General features: G+C 42.6%; 1 protein-coding gene across 3 annotated transcripts; it reads left to right on the top strand.

Annotated features, from left to right (window-relative positions):
- The first annotated feature begins 198 nt into the window (after nucleotides 1-198).
- Nucleotides 199-27125, top strand: rerg (RAS-like, estrogen-regulated, growth inhibitor). Of its 3 annotated transcripts, none has more exons than XM_028955622.1 (5): nucleotides 199-330; nucleotides 3478-3646; nucleotides 21066-21122; nucleotides 24148-24221; nucleotides 25759-27125. In XM_028955622.1, the coding sequence occupies exons 2-5, from the start codon at nucleotides 3586-3588 to the stop codon at nucleotides 26167-26169; spliced, it is 603 nt and encodes a 200-aa protein (XP_028811455.1). In that variant the 5' UTR covers nucleotides 199-330; nucleotides 3478-3585; the 3' UTR covers nucleotides 26170-27125. The 3 variants fall into 3 exon arrangements, with proteins under 3 accessions (XP_028811455.1, XP_028811454.1, XP_028811456.1); XM_028955621.1 differs by having other exon boundaries at nucleotides 230-325; XM_028955623.1 differs by lacking the exon at nucleotides 199-330 and adding an exon at nucleotides 3278-3339.

Raw genomic sequence — 27125 nt, 5'->3', positions numbered from 1 at the left:
ATGAAACTTAATAAAATTGATTGATTGCCCTCGTAATGATCTGAGACGACTTGATAGGGAAAAAAATGTGTGTGGCTTAAGGAGACCTGGCGATGGACCCGCCCCCCTCCCCAATGGTCACCTTCACACGACTTGCGACAGGGGGCGCCACCGAGCCGTGGCGCAGTGGCACTTGGCGGCACTTCGGGCGAAATAAATATATAATCGACGGGCGGCTTTTTAAACGGCGCAGCGGTCCGCTCCGGGCTTTGGGAGCGACCGTGCGCAGAGAGTGTCCCCGGCTGTCGCGCTGCTGTCACAGGCGCCCCGACCTGGAGCGAACTCGGTAAGGTGCGTTCGCGTCCGGCTCGTTGCATGCGGTTCAGGTGTCAAGATCGCCGCTAAAACCTTTCGCCTGAAGCAAGTTCTTTGATGCGGCTGTAGGACGTTTATTTTCCGAAGTGGGACGTCGAGCCACGAGTTTGAGCGAAAGACGGATTTAATCCGCTAATAAACGTGCACTTTATAACCCCGGACACGCGGCGTCCCTGTCGCGACAGTGGGCGACTTGTGAGCTGTCGCGCATAGTTTCGAGGAGCATGTCCCGTCACTGTCGCGGACCGCGACCCCGGTAACAGTGGCTCATGTCACATCCACGCTGGGACAGACCTCGCTATTGAATTATTCTCATCATATAAATTCATACAAAAAAATTAATCCTGGCTATCATCTCAAAAACGTTCGTCTGTCATTTGCGAGACAATTATTGTATAAAATCTCCATTGACTATTGACTAGGGGTGTTAGAAAAAAATCGATAGATCAATATATCGTGATATTTCACGTGGTGTTATTGTATGGATACAGGGACATGAAATATCGAGGTATACAAATTTAGTCCAAATTTCATATCTGAATGATGTTGTTTTGGCTGAATTATTGCATGTAATGCATCCTGTGTATCAGCTCTGTTTTTACATTTTCAGTAAACTGTAGAATATCACAATATGAAAGGTATCATGATCCTATAATCCTATCATGGTACGTATCATATCGTGAGATCCTATCGCTAATGACGATGTATTACTGCCTTTTGTACGTGTTTTTGTTTTTTTGGTGGAGGTAGAAATGAATGCCCAGACGCTGCAGGCCTGTGGGTGGAGGCCAAAACTTGGTTTGTTGTTGGACGTTGTTGTGGGACTAAGTCTTGGTTGGCATTGTTGTGAAATAGACCCTCTGCCTTCTTCCACCGAGAAATCCCGCCTACCACGTCCATTTCTCTCGTTCCTGGAGGTTTTCCTTCCAAATGGCTTTTTAATTATGAACAGGGTATGGTTATCAACCTAACGACCCAATCTCCAAATGTCCAGGAACTCCTCTTTGGGCTTTCTCAAACCATAAAGCTCATTAGATTGTTATACTCTAGGAAAGGACCAAAAATACATAAAGTCAAGGACCAAATTGCCCCACTCCGATGTGACAGCTATAGGTGTGGCCAATGAAGAATTGATGAGATATTGAGATCTTGGACCCCCTTGACCATGAGAAGGAGTACGTGTTGCACTACTCTGTTGAACCTCTGTCATGTACAGCTATAAAAAGTCGGTTCCTCCTCTGGCCATGTCTATTTTAGCATCTGTTGGTTGGTCTCCACCCTAGCCTCAGAGCTACGGGGTTTGTAATTGTCCAAACCACCGCAGCTCCATCATCTCTGACAAGCTTTACTCACAAAACAGGTTCATAGATGGAGCTGTTCTCTGTTTTGGCTTCTTCTCACTCCTATCTACAGACCGTGTGGATTTATGCCCAGTCATTCTGCCACTTTTTTTTTTTTTATCTGGTAGATTTAGTCGTGTGAGTCAGCCGCTGAACCCGAGAGCGGCCGTGGTGTTGCATGGAGCCTATGGCAGAGCAGATGGAGGTTGTCCTCCAAGTGAGAGGCGGGAATGACGGAGGCACTCAAGATGGCCAGGGGAGGGCAAGCGGGCAGTGGCGGTGGTGGCAGCGGCACACTCACTCCTTATAAGGGTCCTCCGAGAAACGGGTCCCACATGGGGGTGGCAGGGCAGACGGACACGCAGGGCTCAGCCTGCAGCCGAAAATGAAAAGATTGATGTTTTTGTTTTGCTTGGTGTCAAGGATTTTTAATATCCGGATCACGATTCACAAGTCATTTTAGGTCCTTAGGTACCTGGCTGGCTCGTGCTTTTGGGGCAGTGGTGGCCTAGCAGTTAAGGACGTGGCCCTGTAATCAGAAGGTTGCCGGTTCGAATCCCGATCCTCCAAGGTGCCACTGAGCATGGCTGCCCACTGCTCACCAAGGGTGATGGTTAAAAGCAGAGGACACATTTCGTTGTGTCACAGTGTGCTGTGCTGCTGTGTATCACTTCAGTTTCACTTGAATTGTCAGAAAAAAATCCGGAGGAGCTTGATGTCGATGTGTGTGCAACCAGGGAGAATGTAATGTTTACGTCTTTATTCAACTGTATTAAATGTATTAATTCATACCCCTTGATCCAAAATTGATATGACATTTTACAAATACAATTAGGAAAACATTGCAATGTTTAAATAGATCAGCATCCAGCTTCAATATGAAATGTTAAGTCCAACTGTCATCGAAACACTTTAATTAATTCTAACTGGTGTAACATTAATATAGAAAAATTAAACGGCAGACAACATAACATGTTATGCACACAACTAAATATTATAATATTTACACCAACTTTAGCAGGTTCAGCGGTCTGTATAGGAGGATTACATTCACACCAGCGGTCCTCAGACCTTCCCTTGTTTGGTGAGATTTGCTTGATGTGATCATCTAATCAGCAGCTCATAATTTTGAAGAAGGCGTGTTGGTATTCCGTAAATAACATGGGATGGCCGCCATGGGCATTTTGAATTCGTTCTGTAATCATGTAAATGCAACACATCACTGATGATTTCTCACACTGTGGTGCTCATGACGCCACTGATTAGATTCGACGCGGCGTTTTCGTTCGAGGGTGGGCGTTACTTTATGACTTTTTATGAATGAATAATTCATTGGATGGTCTCCACGCAGACAAACCTACACGCGCGCGCACGCCCACATGCTACAGACTTCCGCCAACAGCCTACCGCTGCAGATAAGAGAGAATGAGTCACGTCTCTAATGCTGCCATCACCGTTGGCAACGCTGAACGCTATCGTCTCATGGCGCATCCTTCCCTTCGTTGCGTGTGTGTGGGTGGGTGACAATGAAATTCGTCAGGAAGCTGCGGATGTTATCGGAGCGATTTTGTGTACGATCAATATTCACATTCAATGTTGGTCTAAATACTTCATATTAAGTTTACACTCTTATTGATGGGGCAGTGTGAGTATGAAATCGTACTAAATGCATGACTAAATTCCTGTATTTTTTTCCCCTTGGGATAATGAGCTGCGATAAATGGCAGGTAGCAGTAAGAGCCTTCGTGTCCCTCGGTTTATGACGCGTCTGTGTGCTTTTCAGAGGTACCCTCGTCGGCAGCTGATGATGGGCTGCTGATACCGGGCCACGGTGTTGCCAAGGAGAGATCTGTCACCTTTGCAGCTGGCTCCTTCCACTTTAGTGGCTGTCATGGCAAAAAGCCCAGAGGTGAAGCTGGCCGTGTTCGGTCGGGCTGGCGTGGGAAAATCTGGTAGGTCCTGCATCTCCTGTATGCATTCATCTCATTAACGAAGCCATTGCCTTTGTTGTTCATTCGCTTACGTTAACGGCATTGATCAGACACCCTTACCCAGAGTTCCCGGCCTGTTTACAGGACAACGTAGCAATGGTAAAAAGCGGGGTTTTCAGGCGGGTCTGTCACCCACCGAGCTACTACCACCCTAATACCATCAGCATTATGCTCACATGGCAAAAATCATGATGCAAATGACCATAGTGCTGTAGTTATTTTGAGACTTGTTTGATACGTGTCTAAAATGAAGTGATTGTCACATGTGATATACAGTAGCACAGCACACGGTGAACACAGTGAAATATGTCCTCTGCATTTAACCCATCACCCTGAGTGAACAGTGGACAGCCATGACAGGCGCCCGGGGGCGTGTGGGGACGGTGCTTTGCTCAGTGGCACCTCAGTGGCACCTTCTGATTACAGGGCCGCTAGGCCACCACTGGCCCCACATCATGCCTGGGCTGAGTTCCATGAGTGGAGCCCCGCAAGAGCTCTTTGCTTTGGATTTACACCGGTTGCTGCAAGCAATGCAATCTGTGCATTTATTTTGGTCACTGACGTGGGAGCATGTTTTTTTTATCAACTCATAATTAAGCAAAAATCCCTCGTTGTGTCAAATTTAGAGTCTGTGCAGTAGAGATGAGTGTCGGTGTCAGGTACACCTACTCACTTGGCAACACCTACTCATTTGTGCCATGATGCTGCAGCCGGTACCTTCCTGCCAGACAACAAATTCCTTTGTGTAACTATGCCAGCTCACAATGACGTAGAATAAGGCTCTAAGGAGAAATTCGTGGTGCAACTAACTAGTACTGCCATTAACTATAGAAGGCAATACAGTTTAGAACAGCAAAAAAATAAGCAATTTTGTCCAACTTAAACACATGAGATGCACAGAAATGAGTAATGTAGTATAGTTTCATTGTACTGTGAATGGAGGAGAATAATTTTTCTGTGGCTCGACATTCTGTCATGAAACAAAGAAAGACGTTTGGTCTGGAGTGCCTTTCTAAATCAGCAGAGGAAAATGCTTTTTTTTTTTTAATCCTCTCGACTGCGAAACATCCATACTCCTCTAAAGAAGCAATAAACAACCGAAAGGGCTTTGTGTGGTTTGCCTGTTGGCTGTTGGACGAGGAGCAGCGTCTCATGCAAAGAGTCCTGGAGGAAGGCTGCCAAGTCATTTTCTAGCACTTCGTAACACTTAGTGTTATGACATGAAGGCAGGGAGTTCGTTTCCTCCTTATGCCAAGTGTGGGAAGCAAAAAAAAAAAAAAAAAAAAACACTTCCAGAAAAGAGATCTGTCTAACAGCATCTGGAAAGGGGTTCTAAATTAACAAATGTTTACCAGAACCCCTACGAATTTTGGATCCTGTATCTACTGCACAAGCAGTGTCCCGTGTTAGAAACATTGCACAACTAGTGGTTATAATTCTTTTTTCATCTGTCTTGGAGACATCCTCATTGTTCAGTAACCACATGGAACAAAGACATGGAAAACTGGGTTTAAAGTTGCTTCATTATTTTGGGGGAAAGAAATTGGATTATTGGCGTTGTAGCTCTATTGCACTATTCTTCGTTTATACACGGGCATACATTGTGCTGTTTTTAAAGTGCATTGCTTTTGCTATCCTTATTAAAGTGGCAGATCTCTGGTTTTTGGTTTACACCAATCATAATGTTGTGACCATCTAAAAAATAAAATTGAACAGGCAACCTTTTTGCCACCTAAACCGACCTGATCTACTGTGGTGTGGCCTCTACTGGTCTTCTTAGGGACTAATGGAGGTTTCCGATCCTGTAAGTAGTGGGTTGGTGCCCCCATGAGTCAGACTGTTTCAGAATTGGATTGAAATCAGGAGAATTTGGAGACCAAGTTGTGTTCTTCATAATATATTTTTTTGCAGTGTCTCAGGACATGATATCCTGTTGAAAGAGGGCGCTGCCATTACAGAACACCATTTCAAAGTAACATCAACAAAAACCCAATGTTTCCCAGCAGGAAATTACCCAAAGCATCACACTGCCTTCTTTGGAGTGGCAGTTTTGGAGATGCTTTGACCCAGACACCCCAGTCATTACACACTGGGCCAGCTACAAGGACATAATGTGCAAGGGGCCATTGTCACAAGATAATCAATGTTATTCACTTCATCTCTCAGTGCTCATAAAGTAATTTATGATGGGTGAATACAAATATATTGAAATAACAATGAATAGATAGCAATTCCGGGGTCATATCACAAGAAGTATTGTGCAACAAAAGCAAAGATCTGGACTGCGACTGGAGAGTTATGAATAATCAGTGCGAGTGGTCGCATTTCTTGCACTGATTACACTCTAGTCGACGTCTTTCAAAAAAAGACTGTCGAGAGCAACATCTGGCCAGATGTTTCTGTTAAAACATACACACACACACACACATCCAGGCAATCACCAGAACAGTAATTGGCAGCGCATGCAGAGGGGCATAATGAATAGTTACAAGCAAAAACAAAAACGGCATGAAAAACGCATCCCGAAATGTTCCACCCCGCAGTCCAATCCAAAAAACCAGCAACAACCGAGAGGAAACAAGACGAACGTTGCAGGCCGCAGTTTACCGTTACCAACATGACTCACTGGCAGCGGGGGGTCTGCGGCGGCTGTATTAAATTTCATCTGTTTTGACCGGGCTGCTCTGCAGATACGTGTCCTCCGCTGACGATCAGCATCACCTCGCTTCGCGCGGATGGAACGTTTCCGAGTTGCCTGGAGTCGCGCAGGGACCACAACGTGAGAGAGAGTCGGGGCCGGCACTACGCTGGGGCAAAAGTGGCCGATGCCCCCCTAAACAAACATCCTACCTACTGAATATGGAGAAGATACTGAACAGTCACAAATTAGATGACAGGTTTCCCCTCTTGTTCGATTCTCTCGTCTGTGCTCTGTTTTTGTGCAGATCCCCACTCACGGTTTGCCCCACGAAACATCCAAATGAACCAGTGTCGAGTTTCTCAGCTGGGCATATACTGTCCGACCCATAATCGGCTGGTCATAAGGAATTTGTCGTGCGTTGTGTGCAAACAAGTCTCTCCTACTTATCATAACTGGAACAACAAGAAAAAAGTTATTTATATTGGTAAATCAAATTAATTTTGTGACATCCCACTTTCTAAAGTGTAGCAATATGCGCTGCCACTTTTAAAAAAAAAATTGGCCAAAAGTAGCTCATTTCTCTTTGGTGGGACGACCAAGTTGGACAGGTCTTAGGGTAGAGGCCCGACAAAGTGCAATCCAGTTATATGACAAAAACAGTTATCCAGAGCTCCCACCCTCACTCCCACCTCAGCTCAGTGAAAAGCTCAGAAGTCCTCAACATCAATGAAAAGTTATAGGAATATGAAAATTTAAATTTTATATGTGCCGTTATTTTTTTGAAACATATTTGGTTTCTTTGCAATAACGGTTTTGTGCATCTGAAATTCTCTCATCATGCTGGATAATGAGGGTTGTCAGGTTTTGCTCAAGCAAGTTGGATGTTGTGACTGAAGCCCAACACTAAGGATTACTAAGAATTACAGACTGACACAAAATAAATTGTACATATTTATCATATTTAAATACATTTGACTCTTTAATCATCATGAGCTAGTATATAACATGTGCAGATAACATAATTCTTATCTTTTGGTGTGTCTTGTTATATGTGTGTCATGACATATATATGTCTTGTTATATATGTGTCATTTTATATGTCATGTTGCTTGACATATAGCTGGTAAGTAAATTTATTTTTTTTCTTTCATGTAAATTATGTTAATAATATTATATGTAACGAAAGGGATGCTAAATAGGAGCGTTTTCACCAGTGGACTCACCTTTTTGAACCCCATCAGCAGATGGTTGTATGTCCCAGGAAGGAGGGGGTGATTGTCGGCAATACATGCCTGCGTGTTTCTGATTAGCTGCTGGCCACTGGGAGATGGATGTCTGCCTGTTGCCCTCTGCAGAAAAACAAGGATCTGTACTCCCGGCTATTCGTATGCCCAAGAGATCGCAGAGAACAGTGCCAGAGAACAGTGGACAGCAGAGAATTGTTCTTCTGCAGTGAGGGCCGACTTGTCCTTACATTTCGCTTGTCTTGGACTTGCACAACACATTCTCATGTCATTTTCAGTCAGCAGAAAACTTGTCTACCTTGCTTTATATTATTTACATTTTTTGCACAGGACATCCAATGCAGGACCCCCCAAGCCTTCCCGAACGAAGGTGATGTGACCAATTACAAGGGTTTGCTTCTGCTACACAGGCTCAAATGCACATTCATGTCAATACAGTTTATTCATCCTAACTGACAAAAATCATGGCAAAAACACATGATACCACACTGTTTTAAATATGTTTTTAATGTGTATTGTGAAAGTATTCTGAATTCATATACTCAATATTCAGCTGTCACTTTCTGAAGTGTCTGTCCCAGCCATGAGTACACATGCGCGTGCCTTCACATTAACAGAAAGAAAGACATGCAGAGCATAGTTCAGTGCTTTAGGAGACACAGGAGAAAAGAGAGTTTATTGAGGGCAAAGTGTGCCCCCATAAAAGGAGCTGTCTGCTGGACTGGCATGCAGCTCCCCTGCAGCCCCGAAGATAACAATAATAAAGTCAGCACCCTCCCCACCCTGAGAGGAGCAATAGGACGCCTATGGACCTCATTAGGTCATGAATCAATTTTAATGTAAGCCCCTGTGATGGGAAGGGCCTCACGTGCCGTAAGGGTTGGATTGATTTATGTGTGAGTGTATATGTTTTGTGTGTATGTGTGTGCGTTGGTGGGGGGGTATTGTTGAACATGGAGCGCACCTCTAGATTTTATTGCTTTACACCCGCTGGAAGCAACTCACGTACCCCACTGGCTCCGTTACTGAACTGTACAGCATGTGCATGCTTTCCATTTTATTTTATAAAAAATGTAATTCCAGCATTTTCCTTGCCGTTTTTCTGCAACGTCTTGGCTGTTTTAACCAAGAACACATGAATATTGCTACATATACATATGTATTACTTCCTTATTAGATTTATTCTTCTTCAGAGTTAACTAAATACTAAGAATATATAAGAGAGTTCATTAGTTAAAAGTGAAAAAAGAAAGTGAAGTGATTGTCATTGCATCACTTCACTTCACAAAGAAACACTGCAGCACAGCATACGGTGCACACAATGAAATTGTCCTCTGGATTTAACCACCACCCTTTTTGAGCAGTGAGCAGCCGTCAAAAATGTCAGGGAGCAGTGTGTGGGGACAGTACTTCGCTCAGGGGCGCCTTGGCGGTTCGGGATTCAAACCGGCAATCTTCTGATTATGGTCCATTTCTTTATGCTAGGCGAATCACATTTTATTATATAAGTTACACAAGTTGCAGGAAATTTGATTTTCATACAAAAAATGTATGAAAGGTTTTATTTCAGGTATGGTTGTATGTATCAGAAGGAAGCTGAAAGCTGAAGCTGACGTACCTCACCGTTTCCTGCCTAACCTAACGACGCGAAAGAGAAAGAAAGACTTGAGTACATGCAGAACGCAACACACACTCACATACGGCACTGCAGGATCTTTCCTTACGTAACCATCGCATGTGATGCTTCCGAGAAGGGGGCAGCGGTAAATGACGAGGCAAAGACATTTGGGGAATTGTGTGCAAAAGTGGAATAAAAAGCCCTTCGTGTGATTGTAATGTGATGCCAGGCAGAGCCTACTTCGGAGCATATGTTTCTACGTATCATTGTTATAACACCTCATGATGCATAGGCCTCTTTGCCTCTTAAAGCCTTTGGCTGCGTCAGTTTGTCTGTAGAATAAATATTTTGCGAGCATAAACATTTGTGGGTAATACCCACAATAAGCAATTACTCACTTACTGGAGAAGGGCCACGTAAATAATACTTACAACCACAGCTACTGGAGCATTATATCTCGGAACTCGAAAAGATGCCTTATGGGCGTGGCCAGTAATATTATACTACAGCAAAAATTGGGCCAATCACGGCTCCTCTACCTGGAGATAAAATTCCTGGACCCCTGTCGTGTGGCTCAGGAGGGGTCATTTTTCGTGTTAATTTAAGTGAGCTGGAAGGGAGCCACACCTCCAAGAATCTCAACATGCTTGATGCAGCATTAGTCTGGTTAATGCACGTATGAAAGTGCGCAGTTCAGGGAAATGTGGAAGTAATGACTTGCAAATGGAACATACCAGCAGACCAAAATTCATATTTAGATGAGGTGCCTGATCATTTCACGCACCTCAACTGGATTCTGTCTAGACAACACAAATCTTAGTCTGTGCAGAAATGCCCTTTCATCTTTTTCATTCCTCCAAGAGAAATTTGGAGGATACCGTGCAATGTGTTAAACTGAAGGCACCTCAACATCAAATAAGTTCTTCTCAAGATGGATTCTGACTCAAATTGAAAGCTAATATTTATGCGGACATAATAAATGATGGCTAGTTGTCTGACAGCACTTCAGCACCCATTTATAATCAGGATGAAGGAATTAAATGTCTCCTCCATATGAAAGGAGAGGTCATTTCTTCATGCCTGTAAATAGGCTCTATCTCATAATATCTCAGACCTGCGTGGAAGAAATTTTTCAGGAAGAAATTCTGTCTGCATCCATTTAAGAGGCTGCTATTCAAACCAGACCCAACTCACATCTTTCAGATCTGACCACCTTTCCACTCTGGTCTACATTTACAAGCTTGCATAATTCACAGACCCTTAGAATCTCAACATCTTAAAGGCCTGGGATTGGGCTGTCTCCTAAACTTTTTAATGGAGTGCTACTTTGGATATGAACCTTGATGGATTTGTTAGGCCTCCCTGCGAGAGACACTATGTTGTCGAGTTGTCCATTCTGCTTTGTTTGAAGAATGGATTGAAGGAAAGAACACATGAACAGACTGTATTGCCTTATATCACAGGTGTTTTTATACATAAAACCATACATACATTCATAAATATAAACACACATTTTCATGCATATACAACATATATGTATTTTGGGCCTCAACCTTTATCAAAAAAAAAATAAAAAAAGAGTACATTTCTTCCTTAATTCTGATCTTGTAAGTCAATTACTCCAGGCTATGTGTTCCTCTCACTAGTTTCAGCTATTCTTCTTGTGTTGGTGGACCTGGCTTGTGCCATCACTTTGTAATGGCTTTTCTTACAGGCTGCTAACGAAATTTGTAACAAATATCTATCTTCTTTTAACATGATATTCCCTCTTGTATTACCAAAATACAGCATCGTGCATGACCAAGGTATTTGGTAACCCAAAATCTTGACAATGTCATATATATATAAGGATCAGGCCATAGTCTGGCAAGCCCCTGTCCCATTGGTTCCCCTGTCATGGGAAGCAGGACCACGTACAGCCACTAAAAGTTTGGATTCCTCTCCACTTTCAAAGCTTTTTCCAATATTTGGTGTCATAATAAAAGACCAATGGAAGACCATTGTGTTGAAGAGACCCGTGCTCAGTGCCACAACATTTCCGAAACGCATTTCCAAGCCACTAAAATAAGATAAAAAATGAGCGTCTGGCATCCTTAAATAAACCTTAAACATACTTTCACTACATAAATACCATTACTATGTTACATTTGCCCGGAGGAAGAGCATTGTGTGCTCTACTCACAGCATGCATGCCAATGGGGCTGGAGAATCCAGCTTTATGTGTTTATGTTACAGGGGATCTTGGGGGTCAGAATATACTCTGTGTGTTTGGGGGGCGGGTGGTTGGGGGGTCTTGTGATTTACGTTCACTCTGTATATCGAAGGGTTGTGGGGCTCTGGTTGTCAGCCAACGAAGAGGGTCGTGGTGTTTAGTTTGGCACAGTTTAGACAGATGGTTGAAAGGCACTGGATGGTGAGATGTGGAGGTGAGCGTGAAGGTGGAGCGGCTGAGTTAGAAAGAGGAAGGCAAGTTTCTGCTTGTACAGATGATACACATCAGAACATCACTGTGTGTGTGTGTGTGTGTGTGTGTGTGTATATATTAAAACCAACCTAGTTTGCTCACCTGACTAGTTTACAAGCCAAACTATGAACAATGCTGTCAATAATGTATGTTGGTGTGTTGATGTGAGCATTTTGTCCAGTTTAATGTCAAATAAGCGCTTTGATTTGTAGCGTTGGACTGTGCATGAAGAGAGCTGGAGAGACCCAAAATTCCATCGTCACCTCCCAGCCCTCAGCACATCCTTTTGTCCCACAGTGGGACCGGACGTCCTTGCCTCTCACTTCATCTATCTTGAGTGTCTGCTGAACGGGGTCCTGTGGTCCCGTTCTCCCATTCACAGCCTCGTTGCCATCTCAACAGAGCTGCCCACAGTCCCGCAAGCCATAACGTCCATGCCAGAAGATTTCTCCGTTCTTCTTTCTCACATGCAGATATGTACTAAATAGATATTTTTAGATCTTTGTCTTGGCTACATATCAGGTTGGAGCACTCAGAAAACGCATGAGTCACCGCACTCCTGTCCCCCTCCTTTCTGCTGCTTCGCCATCAGGCATTAGCACGCTCTCAAAATGTAATGATGGTGCTCTGAGGTGGGTTTTTTTCTTGGTCTATAGAAAGAAACCCCTTTGACACTTTCAGCAAATGGGATGTTTAGGACACCGAAATTGCTCCGTTTTAAGTTTTAATGTTGGTACAGAGCTAAGGTGTTAAAAAAGATTACTATTTTACAAAAATAGATTTTTTTTTTATAAAGCATAAGTTGTTTGTGTTTGGTAGATTCTCTAAATTTTTGGGGTTGCTTTTTGTATGTGATTTGCATTCGTATTTTAATTCATCCAAAACTTCATGTTCATGCTGATATGTAAGACTTATTGTTAAATGTAATCCATTGCCTAAACATGGCGAGGGAAGAGATAGAAAAGGCTCAATTATTATTAAGTTAATTGCAATGAGAGTAGGTGAGGTGAGGGCTGTATGCTACTGCAGGCTGTACTGGTTAATGTAGGTTTTTAGCCTGGATTTAAATCCTGCATTTTCCATAAAAGTATAGCTGAAACAATCGCCTCGCATCCTTTCAAATCCCACGATGAATAAACCTGTGTGTACTGGAAAAACAGAACAAGAGCTGTGCATGAAACCCAAACCCCTTAAATCCCGCGGACAATGCCGATCCGTTTCTTTAGCGCCCTTAGAAACGCTCAGCATCATACCCAGATGAGGTGGCCTGCATCAGGTGCCAAGAGGCATCCCGGCTGAATGGGTCTCTTTCTCCCGCAATTGTTTACCTGTTAGCCAAAATCTGGAGCAGCAACAGATCGGACCTCGCTGAGGGAACTTCCAGACGTAGGATGCGGCTATGAGAAACGCGGTCGAACACTGACCTCATTTAAGCCGGTGAAAGTCGATCCACCCCTGAGATGCACCGACGTGCATGGTGCCAGATTCGAACGCATTGTATGCATTGGATGTATTTAAGCGACTGCTGTTAAATGACCGTTCTATAGGAGTGCCCATTGAAATGGGATGTATAAGGCTTCCAGGCACCCAGTCGGGGTTGTACAGAGTGCACAGCCTTGTGATTGTGGGGTTTTTTGCAGCACTTTGCTAATTGAACCGCCTGCTGGGATGAAACACTGGAAGGTGCCTGGAGCTTTGAGAGCCACAGTGTTCTGATGGAATATTCAAATTCTGCAGCATATATTTTACTGGCATGCGACTGAAATGAGTCGTCAAATTCAACTGTATAAATGTATATTTTTTTATATGCCTAAATGCCCTAGGGCTCTGTCTGCTAATATATTTTTAGTTGGTGCATTAACATTTATGATAGACGTATCAGCATGTTGAGCACTTCTCAGCATTTTAAATTCAAAACTAATAACTAATAATCAGCATCACTATCAGTATTCACACAGATGGAAATATAAACATAATATTATTGACATATTGCTCAGCCACCAGGTCCTCACAACCAGCTACACCTGCACTTCCTCCACCACAGACTTCAAAAAGGCCTGTTCAGGTCAGGTCCATCAAGGCAAGAGTTCTCTCCAAACAAAGCAACGTGGTCCTTGCATTCCTGTAAGGATACTTTCTTGACTTCGGATTTGTTTGATCGGATCGGATTGAGATTTATTTATTTATTTGTTTGTTTGTTTGTTTATTTATTTTAATCCATTTAAATTAAATGAAAGATAAAGATTTAAAGAATAAACTCTTCTGATTAAGATATAAATGAATCCATTTAATAACTCATCTCCGATGCCTGTTTAGGGTTGTGTGACCACCAATGTTTATTGTCCTATTTTTATTTATCTGTCATAAAACAAGCATGTGTCCAGGATACAGCGGGGAAAAGTGTGTCAGGACTGTGCCCATGCCAGCTGGTATTTAACGGAGACATTGTTCAGACACGTTGAAGTTTGCCGAAGGAACATCCAGACCTTTTTAAATATAACCTGGCATTTACGTTTGGCTTTGACGCAGGGTTGTGGCGTGTAATCACAGAGGCAATTACCGATGTTCCTTTAGAAAAGTGGTATTAAGGGCTGACACGGTGTCCTGTACTCATATGTGTGTTATTATGAGAAATGTATTTTGAAATGGCTGATCAGACAAAACAAAAAATATTTTATAAATATTATTTGCTGATGAAATGTAACTCAAATGTAAGAAGTGGAACATGAACTTCCCAGAACATTATCTTTCAAATGCCTGACCAGAAAGAAAACTACTAATTAATGGAAAATGAATGGTTGTGTATCATGGTGACAACCAGTCAAATGCACATCCTGCACTGTGTGTGTGGACAGTGATTGAGAAATTGTAGAAAGCAAATTAGTGAGTGATAAAATAAAAACAAAACTGTTGCACTACTAAAAATGATCATTATTAACCCAACTAGTTTTTTTTTCTTGGGTTGTCAATGAGAATGTCACCACACGGGAAACACATATGTTCCCCGGAGAGCATCTGACGGTGAAAGAGAGTCTGGGAACCCATGGTGCTGAGTCGTGACCTCTGGCTCCATGAAGAGCTAAGGACTTCTTTCCCCCCCTGGAGTGTCTCACAGCTGAGGTTGTGTGCCACATGACCAGAGTACAGTAAAGATAAACATGTTAATATTACACCAGTAAAAGTATAACATTTCCTGTTATAAAAAGGTACTAAGTGTGGTCCATCATGCTGAAAGTGAAGTGATTGTCATTGTGAAGCAGAGCACATGGTGGCACAATGAAATGTGTCCTCTGCTTTTAACCATACCAGAGCCATGACAGGCGACCCGGGGAGCAGTGTGTGGGGACGGTGCTTTGCTCAGTGGTACCTCAGTGGCACCTTGGTGGATCGGGATTTGAACCGGCAACCTTTCAGTTATGTGTCCATCCAGGACTCAACAAGAATCAACGTATTAATTTATTTATGAGGTCAGCGTTTCGAGTCTGGATGGCACGTGGATGCGGAATGCACCATGGGAAGAAAGGGTGCTATGAAACTTTGACACAAAGTGGACCCTGCATCAAGATGTTGATCTGAACAGATGTAACTGAGCAGGAAAGTGCTGAAAAAGAGCAAGTCTAAACCTTTGGAAGCCCCATTTTTACAAGGTAGTTTCAGAGGAAAAATATTTCATCACGGTTCACAAAACTATACTATACTTACTACAGATTCATGACTTGAGAACTATTTGAGAAGTGCTGCTTCTAATAGGATTCATATTTTTAATATGTCATAAATTGTAATTGATCCACCCACATCTGAGCTAAATGTAGTGCGGTTTAATTTTTCGAGGTTCCCTGAGAGATGCAAGCAGCACGAAGGTTCTGCCAGTGGCTGATGGGGCCGGCTGATGGATCACTGCACACAATTGATCCTGAATCTCATGGAAACATGAGGTCACCACTGTGTCACAGGCTGCGACACCAGGCTATATAACCACTGGTGTGTCAGATATGGTTAAAATATGCCAATGATTTAATAACAGTGGTGAAATAATTGTGTTGTAAAAACTGAAATAACCTTCTAAGTAAAGTGGTTTGTGTGACGTTTATTGTACGTGTGCCTGGACAGAATGGACATTTGCAATTAATGTCTCTGTTAAGGACAGAGCTGTCTAATCAATCAGCGGGATATGGTTGTCTGTTTTTCGTCTGTTGGCTGGAGAGATCAGGTCTGATGTGCTATTCTGCAGGATTTCTGAGACCTGGAGTATTTCCACTTAAATGGGTTTATCAGGCCGTCCGAACTGTTTGCTTTAAATGACATTCTGTCAGTGATTCCCTCTTATTCAGAACACGTAAGCATGAGCAGTTTACTTCGTCCAAAAATGTCATTTAATTATTATGCTTTGGAAAAAAAAGAAGCTTGATACAGCTGGAAGTTTGGTCATGGCAGCGCCACTGGCCATGGACGCTGTTCTATAGACTCCCTTAGAAGAAACTACAAGGAACCAAAGAACCATGGGGTATCTGTTCCACTGCTGTGACAAAATCAATAGAAGCTGTTCAATCAGTAACGTGGCACCACGTTAGTGGCTACTAATTGCTTCGCTTTTGTATGTTATCAGACTGAGATTTCCAGAGCATAATAAGTTCAGCCCTGGACAAAAGGCGGTCGTGGGGTAATTACCCTCCATCGTTGCCATGTTGGCTCAAGGCAGTGGGTTGAAATGGCTCTCTGGCCCCCGCTGCCATTATAAAAAAAAAAAAAAAAAAATCGAGTTTGTCCGGCTGATAGCTGCTGTGAGTGTGGTGGAATCGCACATACCGAGCAAAAAAAAACTATTTCCAGTGGAAAGGAAAATCGCAAATCACTGGCCCTGACACAAGCTGATAACAGCAGCATAAAAGTGGAATAATAAAAAAGCTACGGTCGTGGGAAAAAAAGACTTCCTGTTGCTCTCTTAAAAAAAACCCATTCAATGACCTTTTAATCCTTTCAGCTTCTGTGCTTCTAAATATAATATTTCCTCACATTGTGTAGATTAAAGATTCATTGGCATTGGCAGTGATTTAAAAAAAAAAAAAAAAAAAACTCTGAGCACATTTAACATGTAACCCACTCTGTGCTGAGTTGTGAAAAGACTAAAAGAAAGGTCATATTTCAGCTTTGTGCAAACGTTCCGTTTCATACACGCTTGCGTCATGCCCACGGGGGAGAGCTGTGCTGCAGGATGCCCTGTTCCACCTCTTCACGCCCACGTGACACATCGCTGCCAGCGGCGTTGTTGTCACGTCGCTCAGGACGAGGTCATTTTCATTCAGAAAAACGTTGATGCCACAGGTGCAAACAGCCCTGTTGGGTGGCGCAGGATGAAAAATGACTTTTCCGGGGTTCGGGTTCGCCTAGTGAGGAATGATAAAATGATGTCTGCTGCCGAATTGCCACCAGTTATTGGATGCCTGGCAATATGAATTATGTTTGCAATTGCATTTACTGAATAATAACTAACTGAAAATGATTATTTACCAAGAGTTAACAGAAATGTGAAACAAAAATGAAGATCCATAATCCATTACTTGATCTGACCTAATAAATGTTTTCAATGTAATTGCATAGAAATGTTGTATTCAGGATATAACTGTTAGGGTGGGGTGACATACAGTCCAGCTCAGGTTGAAGGATGGATGCAAACACACGACTACTACAAAGGGGATTTAATACACAACTCAACATGACTAATAAGGACAGGTAGACACTCAATGAGCTGACAAGGACAGGAAACAGCAGGCAACACAGGTGCAAACAATCTGGAATCTTGGGATGACAACATCAACACATGAAAAATGAAACACATGGGACACCCCTCCTGAGTCAAGCCATGACTTATAGTCAAAAAGGCAATCATAAAAGATGAAATAATCAGTAGTATTCCAAATGGACTTCATTTTTATTTAATCAGACTTTCAATACATTTACATTTACATTTACATCAATAAAGTGAAAGTTAAGTGATTGTCATTGTGAAACACATACTTTGCTTTTAACAATCACCCTTGGTGTGTGTGGGGACGTTACTTTGCTCAGTGGCACCTTGGCAGCTCGGGATTCGACCCTGCAACCTTTTGATTATGGGGCCGCCTCCTTACCCAGCAGGTCAACCAGAGATTTCTGGGCAGTGGTGGGCAGTGGTGGGCAGTGGTGGCCTAGCGGTTAAGGAAGCGGCCCCGTAATCAGAAGGTTGCCGGTTCGAATCCCGACCTGCCAAGGTGCCACTGAGGTGCTACTGAGCAAAGCACCGTCCCCACACACTGCTCCCCGGGCGCATGTCATGGCCGCCCACTGCTCACTCAGGGTGATGGGATAAATGCAGAGGACAAATTTCACTGTGTGCACCATGTGCTGTGCTGCTGTGTATCACATGTGACAATCACTTCACTTTAGGTTTGTGTATTTGGAAATGGGCTCTGGAGTTTCATGTCATTGCTGGGTCACTGCTCTAAAGAAACAAACCAAAATCTCGAAATGACTTGTTTATTCCTGGATTAGTGAGTACATCACCCCTCGCTATGGTTAATGATATCATTTATAACTATAGAAGAAATGCAAGAACTTGGGACAGCAGCCAGACAGACATTCTGACTGCTGTTGTCCTCAGTCGGAGGGTTAACAGGACACCCAGGATGCAGGGGATGCTGGGAAATATTCCCTGACTTCATTAAACTCTCTAAATATTCTCCCACTGAATTAAAGACACACATACTTTCTGTTATATGAATGACATTTAAATGGACATATAAAGAAGCCAGTGGCAAGATTGGGGGTTATAGTTATGTAGTTATATAATATCTCCTTGACGCACATGTACACCAGTGATACTGATTTTTGAATGTAACCCAGGAATATGTGTATTGCATTTATCATATCCTGAGCTCTTTTTGATATGAATCATGTTTTCAGTCTAGACGCTGATTATCCTGTGCATGTCGGAAATGTAGCAATGAAACTTTGCAACATTGAAAGTTTGTAACATTAGAGCATAATTTAAAAGCATGATTTAGTTTCAGGATTTTCATGTATTACGGGTATTATTATAGCAGGAGAGTCTCTCAGGATTCTGAAGGAGGATGACAGCAGGAGGATCAGTCGAGCTTAATTGAATTTATCATCGCCAGCTTTATTAAGGGGGTGTAACGTCATCAACAGATGTCATTGTTTCACTGGTACGGGCGGGTTACAAGGTCAAGCGGTGTCATGAATATTGCTTGGCACCATCGAAAATTGAGACCTGCTGACAGCTGATGCTGAAAAAACAGATCAAACCAGGTTATGCACTGAGCATAAACATAACACAAATGGCCAATGCAAAATTACACAATGGTGCAATGATTTAATAGAGAAGCAAGTGCAAAAAAGGCGACATTATGTGTAAATTGCAAAGTAAATAAACAGGGTAGAAGATAAAATAATTAATTACATTTCTAAACCCACTGAACCCAGTTTAGGGTCATAAAGGAAGTTGAGTCCTTTTGCATAGGGTGGGACAAAGCTTAAAAAGAGAGGCAAGACAACCAAGATTTTCTGTTGTGGGCTGAATAAAGATTGGTTTAGGAAATTCTTTTAAAACACTGAGGGGAGCTCAAAATGTCACGGGCATCCATTGTCATTTAAAAAGAAAAATGCATTTGGATTCTTGCCTTAGTGAAGCCTGTCCTGTTTGACGCTGCAGCAAGCAACAAGTTCTCAGCGGCAAGTCTAATTTGCGTTGTATGATCTATTCTGGAAATGATTTGATAAGATACTTGCTCAGTGACCTTGCACAACCTTTCACCATTGAGGTCCATATATCATGTAATTCTGCAAAATGCTGGCAGAATCAGTAAACGACAGTAATGAATTGTCCGATAACTTTGCATGAGAGCTATGAAGTGTACCGAACGCCGCACCATTATACATTATCATTGATCTTGATCTTTTCATATGAATCAAATCTTTATACCAGCCTTGTGGTAGTAGCAGCCTAGTAGGTAAGACTCACCCATGAAAGACCACTAACTCATAGGTTCAAACCCCACTTACTAACACTGTGTCCCTGAGCAAGATGCTTAACCATGAGTGTCTCCAAGAGGACTGTCCCTGATTGTAAGGCACTCTGGATAAAGGCGTCTGATAAATGGTGTATTTGTATACCATGGGTGTCGGCTTAGTAAGTAAAACAGCTGATTATTCTTGGTCTTGTCTAATCTATCTAGACTAAGACCTTTATTAATCTGTTTTTTTCTATGTTGTTTCTCCTGGCAACAATTTTTTTAATTTCCTGTGAACTTCATACACTCCCCTTCCAAGCTGGAATTTTCTAAAACCCTGGTGTTTGGGATGGTTATGCTCATGTGTGTTTTGGAATTTACACATTAACCCAGCATGTTGAAAGAGATTATTAATGAACACTAATTGGGTATTGGTTCAATCATTGGTTATAATAGATCTATAGATCTATGCTTGATTGGCCTTTTCTTAATGCTCAGCCATGCATCATGTGGGGAAAAGTGTTTCAGTGATTCTTTTTCTGGATGAAGAGCCATATAAAGGCTGAGCTAAAGAAGATGTACAGTAAAATGTATACTTTGAAGAGACTAACAAACAGTATATAATACTGTGCAAAGAGTCTGCGACCCCAGTACAAAACCTGTTTATTTAATACATTATATACACACTATATAAGACAGTCTATATATACTGTGCAAAAGTCTTTATAGACCAATAGAGTGAAAGCTGTTGATCTAAACTGCAATTTTGTTAAACTCCTCCCAAATTTTAATTGAATATTCGAACTAAAAGTTTTTTAGCATTTATGTTTTTCGTGTAAAATTGACATTTTATGTCAAAGCAAAGGTTTCCGTAGCTCTTTTGACCTTTTGTTCTCTGAACGCCAATCCAGCATTGTTCTCTGGACTTTTCACATGTTTTCATCTGTTTTGTTGCACACTTTTGCTTATAGGAGTTTATATGTTTAAATGCATACAAGCCCAATATCTAGCTGTGTTTCTGTGTCTCCATATCAGCAGTGTTTCTGAAAACAAATTCAATTAACTTTTCTAATTATTAATGTGAATTTTTATTTCTGTATATCTTTCAGGACCATTTAAAATCTAAAAAGATATTTTCACAAAATTACTTCATAAACTTTATATTCTTTTTCTCCGTCCTTTGACTGCTCACATTAGGGGGTCACCACAGCGGATCGGCCGATCTGGTTTTATGCCGGATGCCCTTCCAGGGCTTAGGACCGGCACCAAGAAACACACTGTCATGTGCATCCCCAGTGGCTGGGTTCTTTATGCACTTTTTATTAGGGGGTCTAAAATGAATAATCATAATGTGATTGTCTGTATTCATTATGTTCTCTCTCTCTCTCTCTCTCACTCTCTCTCTAGCTCTGGTGGTGAGGTTCCTGACCAAACGCTTTATCTGGGAGTACGACCCCACACTTGGTAAGATGCCCCGTTTTTCTGCTGCTCTCTTCTTTATTTATTTCCCTGGCATATGCCTATGGAGAAAATCAAGCAAACGGGCCCTTCTGAACTGGCCGGCACTCAGGGGCTTTGCGTCTCAAGGGGTGCTGCGCAGCCTCTGAAAATCATTATGCTTGGACAAGGGCCATGTGTACGTCGGCACCCGATAAAATTGGCTGCCTCATGTCGTGCCACATTAACGGCCATAATGATTTAAATTACGACCTGCCAAAGCGCAGCACCAGCTGAAGCATTTCTGTATATTACGGCATGCCTCCGCACTCACTGAGCGAGTCTCCTTTGGGGAGATAAATGAGTCGAGATTTAGGGAAGAGTCCGGTGCACGACTGGACGTGTTTAGGACAGTGAAGGTGATTGGCCATTTTGGAATGCAGGTCCTAATCCAGGGTTCAGAGGGGAAATGAGAGAGTATCTGCATGCTGCCGGTCATCAGTTCTGTGTCCCTGTGTCTCTAGAAGGCCTTGTAGCTTTAGTTCCATGTGTTTTCACCATGCATGAAACTAATATTGCAGCTATTTCATAAGCAACAGAATCGTAATGCAAATTCTGTATCCAGCATGTATACGAATAACTGTTGCCTCCCTGGGCCACACTGTATATAGATTATTGCAGCTAATGAGGACAGCATGCAGTGCATCGCATCCAAAAGTGGAAGCAGGGATGAGCTTTACTTTGCAGCGCGGCACGGTCCGGCGGAATATTCAGTTACTGCGGCAGGCTGATAGATTTCGTGCCACGCCGGCGGTGGGTCTGGAAGCAATTTTACTATGTTTTCAGAGGACGTGGTGTAAATGTCGCTGGCTGCGCGCAACCCGCACGCCGGCGGAAAGGTAACCGCGATGCATTAATGGTGCTCGAAGGTTCACCTTTCAACGAAAAGCCAGGCATTTCCCCTCCGTGGAAAACACATTAAGGGACAGCATTATACATTTAAATTACTTGGGTGTTTATATGTGATAGATTGCTGCTCTGCACTAGTCTAGGCCAGTAGATTGGTGAGGTTGAACTTTAAATTTGTGGGGTCTGAATTGAAACGTTATGGTTGCAGTTTACTTTTTCTTGAATTTAACACAGTTAGATTCTTCAAAATAGGGTCCTTGGCTTAAATTCTTAGAGTCTCTTATTATGTTTTTGCCTAGGAAGCACTAGAACATGTTTAGCTTTAAAATAAGCCAAAAACAATTGTATTATGTTCAATGTACTATGTAGTGTTACAGTCTGTAAGTGAAACCACTGATGGAAGGTCACATGTTGCGGTCCCCCACTACTGCTATTTATAAAATCAAACTGCATGCAGGCATACTTTGTACTTTATTCATTCAGCCAATCAAGCACAATTTGCACGCTAACTTTGCACGCTAACGGGTGACCTGCAGTAATGAGCATAATGATATTTGAATCATATTTCATGCCACGTTTCTTTTGCCGCTTGTCAGAAGTTGCTACTGGACCGTAAAAAAAGACTAAATGTAATTTTCTTAGCATGTTTGACACCAGATGGACTTCATTTCACCAGTTTCAGGTTCAGCCCAGAAGCCAAAGAAACAGAAATACTTGCTGCTCATCGGTAAAAGGAGAGTTGATAAAAGAGTGCAGTTCATACCTATAACTACCTGCCTGGTTTGTAAGGCTGTAAGCCACTAGGTTGCGATGTTAGCTCTGCAGGGCTATGGAGAAACAACCTGTGGATTTCCTGCAAGGTTTAAGGCAATTAATACTTCTCTAACGCTATTATTACTCACATTACCAGGTTAAATGAATGAACTGTTCAGCTGGAGGCAACGGAAATGGCTGTGATCTGGCAGTTTATGTGCACGATTATCGTGTTTTCACCAACGACTCCAGACTTTTACGACGACTGTTATGATGTATTGTCTTTTTTAACTGGCTTTCCAGTTAAAAAACTGCTTTCCAGCAGCAAAATATGAATTTCTGTGTAATCTGCTTTACTATTGCACTAATTTGCTGAGAGTGAAGTTGTACATGTGCTCACTGCTATATTATTCAGAGGAAAGACACATGCATAAAAAATAAAACACTTAAAATAGCAATTCAAATAGTATATTTTTGAGTCGATTGGATTGTGTGGGAACGTTTGAGCTGTACCCCATCACTCCAGGGTGGAGTGGGAACCTTCTTGGGGATGAGAGGAAGATGAGAGGAAGCTGATAAGTTATAGGTGCTGGTGAATTTAGTGCCTCACGAGTCTCCCATCCTCTCTTCAATGCTGCAGAGTCTTTGAATGTTTAAGGAATGATATAGGGACAAAAGGAAAACAAATGTGCAGCAGAGCTTTGGAAGGATGCACTGTCCATTTGACAGTGTGTGTGTGTGTGTGAGAGAGAGAGAGAGAGAGAGAGAGAGAGAGAGAGACTTTGCTTCTGATAAACCATCATAAACCGTGCCCCTCATCCCCTCACAGTGAAGTGATAAAGGCACTTCTGTGCTAGCAGCACTTTGAAAACTGCCATAAATTGATTTTAGGGCCATGGCCTGAAGTGGCCAGCGCCCAGTGGTGTTTTTGCTCAACAGGCATCTGAATAAAGTTAGAAATTGCTGAGGGGCATGGTGCTTACACTCACTGGATTGTTGCCCATGCCTGTGCAAATGGGCTAATTCAATAAGCAGAACAGAAACGGCCTGTTTTTATATCCCAGTGTTCACGAATGGATATAGATTAATGCTTTATATGGAACATCTTACAATGGTTCTGAAAGATTTCTAAAAGAGGGAACAAAAAACATAGCATATGTATACAGTATGCAAACATTAAATAAATACAGAATATAGTGTGTATGTATATTATATATGCAAAATACATATAAAATGATATTGTATGGGATGTATGACGTTACATACGCTAGTATGTTTAGGATATTTTAAGCACCATTCAGTGTATATAATTTAGGGTGTGCAGCTCAAGACATAAAATCACTTTACTAATAGATGGATATGATATAATAATTCCCTTTTATTAATGCAGAGTCCACCTATCGTCATCAAGCCAGCATCGATGACGAAATTGTGACCATGGAAATTCTAGACACAGCTGGACAGGTAAACACAGATGTTTTAAATGACTTTTTGCTTGCATTCACATCCCAGTGCCATTATTTTATGTAAATTGATGAGACTTAACATGAGCACCACCAACAAGTGACACAAATAACATCGATCCTGTTGTTACAGTGGCACCTGAGGGAACCCTATGTCCTTCAAGTTAATGGGATAGAAGCAGAAAAAATGTGCATGAATTAGGATTTCAACAACTTATTGTGATGGCTAGATGGCTGATTCATAGAATCTCTAAGGCTGCAGCTCTTGTGGGTTGTTCTTGGTCTGCAGTGGTAAGTGGTCCAAGATTCATTGATGCATATGGGGGAGTGCAGGTTGGTCCATGTTTCTGGGGTTTTGACTAGGCCTCCAAATTCTCTGGATCTCAGGCCAATGGAGCAGTGTGCAGTTTGCAAAAAAAAAAACAGAGCCATGGAGCCACCACCTCGGAACTGACAGATCTCCTTCTGACATCAGGGTAGTTTAGATACCAAAAGAAAGACACGCACAAAACTACGGTAGGTTGTGGTGTTAATGGTATGGCCGATCAATGTGTGTGTAAACACATTATGTAATGACCATTTGGTCTGATGGCCATTTTATATCAAGCCGTCCCTGGATTAGAAAAAAAGCTTACACTAGCAAAGCATGAAACGGCAACGTGAGCCAAACTTCTGCTAGCGGCTGGGCGTGGGTGTTGCGTTGGCTGCCGCTCTCAACTGTGACGCTTCCAGTCAAGTCATCCCTCTCTCGTTACGCTGCGCTCTATTTTAAGGGCTCTGTTTTGATGAGGAATCTAGTGTTCCCAGAGCAGACACGTCTGTTAAAACGCCAGGAGCCCGGGTTTTCGTCGCTCCTCGAAACGCAGGCTCCACACTGACAGCCCCGGGACCCCTTAAGAAAGAATATGCGTTTGACGCTGACATGTCTTTATTAGCCAGTAAATACAGAGTTCAAAAGCCGCGCATATCTGCCTGCCGTAAAGATGTCAGCCTCTCCGTTCATCATGCGCCCCGTGCGTGTTTTTACTGTGAGAGCCAGCAGCAGGGAGGTCAGAACCTGGCTCGGCCCTTTTCTGTTCTAAGTGTTCTTTGTTGTGAGAGCAGAACAGCAACATATGCTTAAAGACTCCTCCGGGTTCTGCACCAGTGGGTCCCTTTTTGAAGCTCGCACTTAGGCCTGTTTTTCAAAGGCCGTTTGATGGATTGTGGTGAAGAGAGTGTTTTTAACTAAATGTCTTGAATTCATTAGGATGTGTAAAGGTTCTAAAATAGTGGGCAGATCAACATTTCTGGAGATGAAAGGGTGTGTGGATGGTAGTGATTTCATCCAGTAAAAACACTGAGAAATGCACTTTGGATCTTGTTAATGTTCTGAGTAAAAAGAGTCCTTCATCCTTCATCCTTCATATAAACAGTTCCTGTACTGTGACGGAAATCTGGCCTGGACACGACTTGGCTCTGATGTTCACTTTAGATGGTTTTGAATGGACAAACCTTTTGTTTCTAATTGTTCTGAATCTTCCTATTATGCCCTTTAGGAGGACATGTTACAGAAGGAGGGCCACATGCGGTGGGGTGATGGCTTTGTCATCGTTTATGACATCACGGACCGGTGCAGCTTCGAGGAGGTGGCTCCACTGCGCAGTCTCCTCGAGGACATCAAGAAGCCCAAGAATGTCCCACTCGTCCTGGTGGGCAACAAAGCAGACCTGGACCATGCACGGCAGGTGGCCACAGAGGAGGGCGAGCGGCTGGCTGCCGAAATGGCCTGCGCCTTCTATGAGTGCTCGGCGTGCGCAGACGAGGGTGGGTACGTGGCCGAGGCCTTCCACGAGCTGTGCCGCGAGGTCAGGAGGAGACGCGCCGTCCAGGGCAAAGCCAGACGCCGTAGCTCCACCACGCACGTCAAGCAGGCCATCAACAAGATGCTGACAAAGATCAGTAGCTAGGAATGCTACTATTATTTTTTAATTAACCCCCCCTTATAAAAACCTGCAAAAGCTTCGTGGATGCTGTTGATGAACATTTTCGTACCCTAAACTGGCATCTAGGTGGCATTCTGTGACAAAAAAAACAGCCACAGAAAATATAGACAGCTACCTGGCAAAGCTCTTTCAACATTAGACAACAGCCATCTGGGAATTTCCTTTTCATGATGTGAACTATTTCAGACATGTTTAACTGTAGCCGCAGTAGATTAAAACGGAGACGGTGGATTAAATGCTTAATAGTGTCTGCTTCGTAGCTTTTTTTTTCGGTAGTGGGAATGTTTTGATAGGCTCCGCCCCTCCTGGTCTGTGTACTTACACTTAGGGCAGCAATGAAGGATTCATAAAAACATCAACATGGACTTATCATCCTCGCAGATCACTATGCAGCCTGCAGATTTCTTGACGTTCGGTGTGTGCTGCCAGCCTCAGCTGTCAAGTAAAGCATTATCTACCCAATATATATCAGACCCTCCCTTGAACGTACACCAGTGTCAGAACATATTGACGTGCCTCCGTGTGTTTGTTGCACAGATGGTGAAAGATTGCATCTCAGACACATTCTTTTCCACAGAACTGCAAATTTCAAAAGAATCAGTTGTGCAAGTTCCAGCCATGTGTACATTCAGACTCCTAGTTCTCTTTCATCTTTGTCTCTTGTTTAGTTTTTTTCTCATCTATTCATCCTTGTAAACTATTGTATAATGTTGCCTTAAAATCAGATCAATAATTTCCCTGCCCAATGAACTTGTGGTTATAAAGTCAGATTGTGGGCCCAATGAAGACATTTAACCATGAAAACTGTTTTTTTGTCATTAAAATGCGGATGGTCAGTGAAACAAACTGACCTACAAATGCTGTGCAATTGTATTGAGATCATTTAAATATATGTATAAATGTTACGATTTAAAAAAGTA

The sequence above is a fragment of the Denticeps clupeoides genome, chromosome 15 (assembly GCF_900700375.1).
Source record: "Denticeps clupeoides chromosome 15, fDenClu1.1, whole genome shotgun sequence".
Lineage (NCBI taxonomy): Eukaryota > Metazoa > Chordata > Actinopteri > Clupeiformes > Denticipitidae > Denticeps > Denticeps clupeoides.
This window is presented reverse-complemented; position numbering and strand designations above follow the sequence as displayed.